We start from the raw sequence: 10,059 nt of genomic DNA, 5'->3' as shown, positions 1-10,059 counted from the left end.
AAGTAAACAATCTCATTAAAATCAGATTTAAGTTCTCGCTACCGCTAAACAAAGATCTGAGGACATCGCATTACGGACCCGTGAAGATTCCGGGGTAGAATAGGTCTTCAGCAACCCATGCTTGTCGTAAAAGGTGACTATGCTTGTCGTAAAAGGCGACTAATGGGATCGGGTGGTCCGGATCGCTGACTTGGTTCATGCATGTCATCGATCCCAATTGCGTGGATCGATGCTCATGACATTAATCACTGGATTGTCTGGTCCAGACTCGATTATTTACAGACCGCCGTCATATAGCTGGAATATTGCTGAGTGCGGCGTTAAACAACCAACCAACCAACCAACCAACCAACCAACATCGCATTACGGGTCACGTCAGACCGACCTTGCGCGAACTTTGACTGACCAAGGGAATGACCAATCAGAAGGCAGCTTTCTCGTGCTTTACGGCACTAATTTCAAATTGGCGACTACGCTTCGAAACATATTTTGGAAATTCTCGATTACAAATTTGAAACCTGAACAAAAGAACATTCTGGAATGGCTAATAGATGGTCTAGATTGTATAGATTCAGTCGTTAAACCAGTAACTATCGTTCGGAATACCCCGTGTTAAAGTTTTCGAGGTTGTATGATTAGAAATCACATTCCGACTGTCACTTTCATCATCTGGTAAGCGACGCTCTGATTGGTGGGATGAGAGGTCGTTCTGACGTCACCCCTCATGGGATGTCTTCAGATCTTTGTTTAGCGGCAGCGAGAACTAAGGTCTGATTTTAATGAGATTGCAAAGTAAATACCGGGTGTGATCATCAATTGCGCTGACACATGCAAAGCAGCGGCGCATTGAAGACATCAGATGATTGTAAACAGCCTGGAGGATTTTGTTCTGAATGTCAATCAAAGATTGGCCCAACTGAGCTAGTGTTACTGGATGATTCTGATCCTGTCGTTGGCGTCGCTTCATTTCACCTGAGATATGTTCCTTGGGGAAGGGGTCTGAAGAAACAGCCGACCATGGCAGTACAGCAATGTTATGCCGCTAGCATGTGGGCAGGCATTATCTGCTGCAGCGTGACGTTACGTCCCTGCACTTGCACAAAGTGCAGAACATGATCTCGCCCCAGTAGCGTGCGCCATTCAAATTACCATTAACGAGGATGAGTCGTGTTCTCCCATGAGTCGTGATGCCACCCATACCATTACACTCCCACCCAAAACTGACGACTTTGAGTAACGCAGGCGTCGCTAACATGTTCTCCGTGACGCCTGTAAAGTGAGTGAGTGAGTTGGGTTTAACGCTGCTTTTATCAGTACTCCAGTTATATCACGGCGTGTCAGCTTAATGTGGGAGAAAAGCCCGAAGTGATGCAGGTCTCAGACGTTTACCACTTCACTGAAACCCACGAGCACGGGTATGGTGCTGACAAACCTAGAAACCCACAATCATAGGTTTCTGGCGTGCCCAAGCGAATCGCGGCACCTTAGACGACTGGGCCACCCGTGCCCCCGACGTCTCTAGACCCTTGCACGACCATCAAAATTGTCAAGATGAAACGTGGACTCATATGTGAACTGTATACTGTCCGGGTCTTGTCTTCTGAACCTCCGATGCTGCCTACACCAAGCAAGGCTTGTCTGACGATGACGTGGAAGCAAAATTGGGCGTATCGTTGGAGTCGGGACCGGATGTTGTGCTCCCTGAACCGGTTGTGTACGGTTCTGCCACTAAGTGGTCTCAACCCAGGTTATTATCCGAGCTGTTAATGTGTTAGTTTGGCATCGATTCCGTAGATGCATCAACCGAATATGGTTGTCTTGTTGACGTGACGTCACACGTTGACGTACAGCATGTAGCAAGTCATGAGTGTTGCCCTGCTGAAGATAACGTCTCCGAAGAGATGATATTGTGTTTCAATGAAAATTAAAATGTCTGGCAACTTCGTTTGGCGCCATTCCTCTTTGCAGAGGCGCGTTAACGTTGATTTATTAGCAAGCCATGGTATTGCAAACGTTATTAACGTTTTAACAAAAGTGTTTTTCATGAGCACCTGATAGCTTAACAATCACTGTGTGCTGTTCACCTTAAAAAAATACGTACCCGATAAGAAGCGGGATAGGAAAGGTCTTCAGCAACCCATGCTTGCCGTAAAAGGCGACTATGCTTGTCGGAAGGGGCGACTAACTTAGTTGATTCATTTCACCGTATCCCAACTGCGTGGATCGATGCTCATGATGTCAATTACTGGATTGTCTGGTCAATACTCGATTATTTACAGACCGCCGCCATATAGCTGGAATATTGGTGAGTGCGGCGTTAAACAACAAACAAACAAACAAACAAAGACAACGGGTGTGAGTATCTTTCCCCCAACAAACACGCAAACATCCACATGGCGCGCCGTGTATTATTAACATGTACGAAGAAATGTCTTCATGAATATGTATGAAAGATGTATTATATAATTTCAAAATAAATTTATTTTTATTGAAGTTTATATAAGTCCCCTTTTACCTTTAGTATTTGATGGTGGCTATCACTGATATTTACCACCCAAAAACAAATCCGCGTGAAAAGTTATTGGACATTAACATCGCCTTCTCACGAGACTATTTTTAGTAAGTTGAAGAAGGCATCGGCAGCTCTGAGCCTTTCGCTTGAGAGATACATTTTGACCTTGACCCTTTGTGGGCTATGAGTTTTGTAAGAGATTTTTTTTAATACAACAATAAACGAGAACAATACACATGTATGTTGGTGTCATACATTTGTCTTCATTTTCCTTTCACTAACCCACAAACTGTACAGCTCTTGGACAATAATCCGTTATTCATGGCTATTCATTATATCCCAAGTATATTACGAGCTTCATTTGACATCGACTTGTCTAACAGCTGAACAAGGGAGATAATTCTATGGCTCCACCACTTCTTTATGACAATGAATGCGACGTTTCGGTGTAGATACTAACACCGTTATCGAGTTATGGTAACGTGCCATCTTTTACAATGAACGTGTCGATAACACAGCGTTAGAAATTGGCACTAGTCTATATTCCTTGCCAAACTGGCCAATGGTAAAGGTATCATAAGGACTAGTAGAAATTTACATTTTTTAGGGTTTTGCTATATGTTATCATTATAAGGACTAGTGGACGAAAACTGTTGGTTTCTAACCCTGTAACACCTCTCTGTAAGGGAGTGATTGATTGAATGAATTGGGTTTAACGCCGTTTAACAGTATTCCAGTTACAGTAGACTACGGTTATAACGAACTCAAAGGGACTACTAGTTTGAGTTCGTTATAACCGTAGTTCGTTATAAGCACATATACAGCATAACTACAGCAAGTAGTCGGGACCAAAAAAGTAAGTTAGTAATATCCGTCAGTTCATTATAAGCGTGTTCGTTATAACCGTAGTTTACTGTATATCACGGCGTGTCAGCTTAATGTGGGAGGAAAGCCCAAGTGATGCAGGTCTCAGATGTAAGGGAGTGAGTTGGGTTGGTTTGCTGTTTTCAACAGGATTTCGGTTATACCACGGCTTTTCAGCTTGGTGTGTTGGGAAACCCCGAAGTGTTGCATGTTTCTGGGCGTTTTCTACTTTGGTGAAACCAACGAGCACAGCTAAGAAGAAAAAAAGTCATTATCACGGCGTGTATGGGATGAGAGTGAGTGAGTGTGGTTTTACGCCGCTTTTAGCAATATTCCAGCAATATCCCGGCGGGGGACACCAGAAATGGGCTTCACACATTGCACCCATGTCAGGAATCGAACCCGGGTCCTCGGCGTGACGAGCGAACGCTTTAACCACTAGGCTACCCGACCGCCCCGTATGGGATTAGAACTGACGAATCACAGGATTCTGGTACAAGTAAGGTACGCAACTCTGCACAGCGAATTGCTGCGCTTAGACAACATTACTGGACCCTACCTCTTAAATAAGTTGACGTTGGGCGGTTATATTTGTGCTTTATTGTTTAACGCCGCACGGAGCAATGTTCCATCTACATGACGGCGGTTTTTTCAGTAATTGAGACTGGACCAAACAATCCAGTGATTGGTATCATGAGCATCGATCAAAGCAATTGGGATTGATGACATGCATCAACCAAGTCACCCGATCCCGTTAGTCGCCTCCTACGACAAGCATGGGTTGCTGAAGACCAGTCCTTATCCAGGTCTTCACGGTGGCTATGTGTGTGGTATAGCGCAGGGATTCCTGGGCAGGATACGTCTCTGGTATACTCCAAGTCAGAACAGCCGGCTTATGGGTGTTAACAGTGTGTGGCTGTGTGACATCGTACTTTGACGGGGTTACTCAACCACTGTTTGCGTGGCCCAGACTCGAGTATATACAGGCCGTCTTGATATATACGGTCAACGGTAGCGGTCAACGGTCAACTGTCAACGGTAGCGAGTTAACACAGAAAGCACAGACGTTGCAATCGATAAATAATACCACTTAATGCAAGGTCACTTAAGCCCCCTTTACACAGGGCAGCGACCTTTGTGCCACCTTTGAGCAATCAAAAACTGGCTAGGACGCTCAATGGTCGCCTAAACCCAGAAAATTATGTTTCTATGTAACTGCTCCAGCAGTTGTTCAGCAGTAACTGCTCGAGTTGTTCAGTGTCTGCAACCACACTGAAACACTGCAGGTACAAGCCCCCTATTTATAGGCAGACTGTGGAGGCATTACAGGTAGCTCAAAGGAGGCAGAAGCATTGCCATGGTGTCTCAAGGGTTGTGCCTCCCTTCTGCTTCCTTTGAGCCACCTTTGAGCAACCAATCTCCTCGGTGACCTTTGTGCGACCATGGCGTCCATGACGATGTCTGAACCTCCTGTGATCCTCCAACGTCGACCTGGTCGCACACTGGAGGCACAAAGGTCGCCATCCTGTGTAAAGGTCACATTAGGTATTACCAAACGCCCAAATGCAGCCCCCATTGCTTGTGCATGAGGTGACGGTCTGTGCCCGTGTAAGTGGTATATTTCGGATTTTTTACTCAACACTTTTACTGAAACCTTAATGTTCATAACATGCTCTATCAACTGGACGTCCCTCGTCCTCTACACCGGTCCATGATCGTCTGATCAGTAAGTCCGTCGTCCTCTACACCGGTCCTCCTCGATTTTTTGTATGACGCTAGATATATAACTAGGCTGGGATTTTGTACAGAGATTTTGTATAGAGATTAGATATTATTTCATCTACAGCTACAACACCACATATTTTTTAAATATTTAAAACCATGAGCCTTATTTTTTTTAAAGAATAACACCTTGCAATAATGTAATTTTTTGTGGGAGGTAAACCCCAACCCCAGCAGAATATCAAATGGTTGGCCCCTAAAGGTGCATGAGGTCTCATGGCGTTCAAGATTATTAAAAAATTATGGCGATACGTCTGTTGGTATTACACAGTCAGGGAATCGATCCACCGACCTTCCACTCCTCGGGCCGACAATCCATCCGCTGGGCAAAGGAGTTTTAACAATACATTACTGACGACGGCTTAACAACTACACACTCATTCATAACCATAAAAATGGAATTTGACAATTCCGCGTGTTATAAATACCAAAGAAGTCGGATCAAAGTCCTCCAACGTTGCATACAAGCCTCAGTGTTTATTGGTCCAGTATGTCAGGACCAAGAAGACGCCCCTAAAGACCGTTAAACCATCAAAGTGCCTGCCTGTCATGGTGCTGTCACAGATACAAACACCTATGTAAATATAATGTCAGAGAACTTATTGCGCATGTGTTCATTCTGATTTTAATGGACTGAACCTTTTACGACATGCCATCTTAAGCGTATTATTTTTGATCATTTGAATGAAACGTAACAATATGACGTCACCCAGCTATATTAATAAGGTGCCGTGAGCGCAGTGATCCAGACCATCAACAGCAGTCGATCCGAGTCGGTTGCCTTAGAACCGTAAACGTCTACCTCCAGAATTTTGGTTTGAGATGCAACGTTTCAAGGTGTCTCTGGGCTGTTGATTTTTTTTATCAGTGCTCACTTAACTGAAGACGTGTTGGGCGGTTTTCCTCGCCTGCAGTCGGCTATAAGCTGTTTGACCACGGCTTCCTGAGAAGCCTACAGGCAGAAGAAGCCTGACGAACTTACATCCTAAGAGCGAGTTTTCAGGAGGAACACTGGGCAAATATCTGCTGAGCTGGCTTCTTACAGTAAGTACTACAGTAGTCGGCCCAGAAATGGAAAAGACAAGGAGGGTGCACCTGGGTGGCTGGTGGGGTTCGGGTGGTGTTGAACAAATTCCCATGATAAGTTGGCTTGTTAAATGTGAGTATCCACTATCCACAAATGGTTGATTCCATGAGTTTACAGCAAGATCCAACAGCACTTGCCGTTATCAGGGATTATGCTTGTCGTAAGAGGCGACTGAAGGGATTGGGTGGTCAGGCTTGCTGACTTGGTTGATGCATGTCATCGTATCCAGTTTCGTAGATCGATGCTCATGATGTCAATCACTGGATTGTCTGGTCCGGACTCGATTATTTACAGGTCGCCGTCATATAGCTGGAATTTTGCCGTGTGCGGCGTTAAACACCAAACAAACAAAATCATATAAATTGCATGTACTATTTGTTAACGCTGTCCATGAAAGGACAGATTTAGTCATGAAATAAACGAGTTTCAAAATTGTCGTTTCAAGCATTGAAAAGACAATGTCAAATTTGCCAAGTCTGAGAAATTCATTGTTGAACTTGAAACCACATTCCTTTTGTCAGTTTTCTTCATCTCATTTTAATATCTTATTTAAAAATTACTACTTTGCAAATAAACATAAATGAACATCTGAGAATGAATGAGTTGAAAGGCTTGCCGAATATACTGTTGTACAAAGGAATATACTGGTATTTATGTCAGACAGGTTCAATACTTTTACAACAGGAATAAGCGAGCGCTCCTGTAACGCCTACATCAATTTTACTATAAGACGCGGGTAGAGTTCAATCGTCACCACTCGCCCCTTTCCGTAACCTGCAAGAAGACTCGTCCCCCTATCGATGTTATGTGCGAAAATACGACAAACCAATCAGAATGCGCGTAAGTTCTTCGTCAAAGAATCCCGAAGGAATATTTTTTTTATATTACATATGTCTTGCATCTAAAAATTATACCAAAGACACAGTTAAATGTGTTCAATCATACCGTATAATTCCGCATATCCCTATGTGCTTTAAATTGCATCTGAAATATATATAATATATGGGAAAATATGCGTGAACTAATACGCAACGAGTTGACAATTGTTTTAGGTATGCCCGTTTGCACTAAGACGTGACCCGGTCGCAAAAATGGCCACGATAGGGGCACGAGTCGCTATTCGGCTTGTCCCGGAATAACACGAGTTGGTCACGAATGGGGTAGAGTTTTATTGTTAACGTAGTTCCCATGTTCATACGCCAATATGGAAACCTCCGAGAGGGGCACGATTCTACAATCGGCTTGACCCTGAATGGGACGAGTCGGTCACCAATGTAGTGAGTGAGTTGTATTTAACGCCGCTTTCAACAGCATTCCAGTTATATCGCGGCGTGTCAGCTTAATGTGGGAGGAAAGCCCGAAGTGATGCAGGTTTCAGACGTTTACCACTTCGATGAAACCCACGAGCACGGGTATGGTGCTGACAAACCTAGGCACATAATCGGGAACCTGGATTCGACCCACAATCATAGGTTTCTGGCATTTCCAAGGGACGCAACTCTGCACAGCGAATTGCGGCGCCTTAGACGACTGGGCCACCCGTGCCCCCGTCACGAATGTAACGTAACGTTAATTAAACCAATTAAAGTGCACAATGTTGATTCCTAACTGTTCTCCTAGCTTCAGAGACATGGACATCTCTACCAACAGTGGGTTTATTTCCACGGAAGCGCAGGTCTTCGTGGTGACGTTCCTCGTATCAGCGGCCCTCATAAAAGTCGTGAAGTCCCTCACGCCGTCTCACACACCTCCTGGGCCATGGGGCGTTCCGGTCCTTGGAACCCTTCCATTCTTTGGCAAGGAGCCAAACGTGACATTTACCGAGATGTGGCAGAAGTACGGGAACGTCTTCAGCATCAAGCTAGGCAGCTGGCCCGCCATTGTGGTCAATGGACGCGAGGCCATCCGAGAAGCTCTGGTCGAGAAGGGCGACATCTTTTCCAGCAGACCCAAGTTCTTCACTACCAGTTTCAGCAATGGCACTAGCGTCAGCTTCTCCGAGTTCACAGACGACTACAAGTTTCATAGACGCAATGCCCTGGGGGCGCTGAGCATGTTCGCGAATGCCAAGAAGAACCCAATCGAGAGGATTGTCAATGATGAGGTTGATTTCGTGGACAACTCCTTTAAAAAACACAACGAGCAGCCTTTCAACCCACACGACTACATATTCATAGCGGCAGGCAGCGTCATATACCAGATTTGTTATGGGGTACAAGAAGATGTACGCGAGAACAAGGACTTTGTTGAATTCATTCTCAATGTGAAGAAATTTACAAACTTCGTTTCAACGGGTAACCCATTCGACGCTCTTCCGTGGCTTAGACATTTCATGCGGGACAAGTACCGTCAGTTTAAAGACCTTCTGTCTTTGTCAAAGTCTCAGAGAATGAAGAAGATCAAGGAACACGAAGAAACCTTCCAAGAAACGGACATCCGCGATGTAACAGATCGTCTGCTGCAGCTCAGCAATCAAGGCCATCTCGACAAGGAGACTCTTCAGACGACACTCGCCGACTTCTTTGGTGCTGGTTTTGTTACAATAGCTACAACGACAGAATGGACGTTACTGCTGATGGCGGCACATCCTGAAATCCAGGACAAGGTTCTGGCTGAGATCGACGAAGTGGTGGGTTCGGAACGGAAGCCAACTCTAGCAGACCGCGGGAAGATGACATACACAGAGGCCGTAATCCACGAGTCGATGAGACTGACATCCATTTCCCCGCTTGCCATCCCTCACTTGGCGATGGAGGACACCTGGCTACAGGGCTACCACATTAAGAAGGGCACAGTTGCCTTCATTAACCTGTACTCCATGAGCCAGGACAAGAATGTGTGGGGAGACCCGGAGGTGTTCAGACCAGAGAGGTTCCTGGACGAGTTTGGCCAGATCAGGCGATCGCTGTTGGAGGAGTTCCTGCCGTTCTCAATAGGGCGTCGGAGATGTTTGGGGGAGTTCCTGGCGAGGATGGAGGTATTCCTGCTAATAACTGGAACGCTGCAAAAATATCGTCTGCAAAAGCCAGCAGATGTGGACAGATACTCTCTGCAGGCCAGTTTTGGTCTGGTCAGAATGCCCAAACCTTTTCAAATTGTTGCAATTCCTAGATAGCAAATATATGTTGCTACTGGGGAAGGTCGAACTGAAAGTGGCGTACATCACTGTCACATAAAACCATACCCAAAGGCTAATATGTAATTGTGACATTGATGTGCCCCACTCTGACACAGATATGAGACGGTGACAACTCGGGTCCTTGGAGGTATTCACACATCGAGTAAAGTGAAAAGATATTCCACATTATTGCCGATACAAATTTGCAAGGACAAAATAAACACATCGTAATAATAAAGTCGCAGGTTTCACCGACGACTAAACTGGTCCCATGTCTTCATCGTCAGTTTCAGTGTGTGAACAGTGTTAATAAATTGAATCTGAATTGTCACACGATTCCATCCTTAATTAAAGTGGCAGGGAACGTGTCCTCGGAGATGTGCCACACTAGGGTCCGAGAGATATGCTACACAGGGGTCAGATGTGTTACACCGGGTCTGAGCGATGTGCCACACCGGGTCTGATAGATGTACTACAGTGGGTCTGAGGAATGTGCTACACTAGGTTCAGATGTGCTACACCTGGGTCAGATAGATGTGCTACACTGGGGTGTGAGAGATGTGCTACACCGGGTCTGATAGATGTACTACAGTGGGTCTGAGAGATGTGCTACACTAGGTTCAGATGTGCTACATTGGGGTCAGATAGATGTGCTACACTGGGGTCAGATAGATGTGCTACACTGGGTCTGATAGA

At 45.2% G+C, this 10,059-nt stretch overlaps 1 protein-coding gene across 1 annotated transcript; it reads left to right on the top strand.

Annotated features, from left to right (window-relative positions):
- The first annotated feature begins 5,921 nt into the window (after positions 1-5,921).
- On the top strand, positions 5,922-9,664 carry LOC124140277 (cytochrome P450 1A1-like). Its single transcript, XM_046507782.2, has 2 exons — positions 5,922-6,202; positions 7,866-9,664. Exon 2 carries the CDS (start codon positions 7,876-7,878, stop codon positions 9,358-9,360), a length of 1,485 nt encoding a protein of 494 aa, XP_046363738.2. The 5' UTR covers positions 5,922-6,202; positions 7,866-7,875; the 3' UTR covers positions 9,361-9,664.
- Positions 9,665-10,059: the final 395 nt, after the last annotated feature.

This window comes from Haliotis rufescens, unplaced genomic scaffold (genome assembly GCF_023055435.1).
Source record: "Haliotis rufescens isolate VD_foot unplaced genomic scaffold, xgHalRufe1.0.p SCAF_15, whole genome shotgun sequence".
In the NCBI taxonomy this organism is placed as follows: Eukaryota; Metazoa; Mollusca; class Gastropoda; order Lepetellida; family Haliotidae; genus Haliotis; species Haliotis rufescens.
Note: the sequence above shows the minus strand (reverse complement) of the source record. Positions and strands in the feature narration are given on the sequence as shown.

Coding starts and splice junctions, on each gene's coding strand:
- LOC124140277 (XM_046507782.2), top strand. CDS start 7,876: ATGGACATCTCTACCAACAGTGGGTTTATTTCCACGGAAGCGCAGGTC.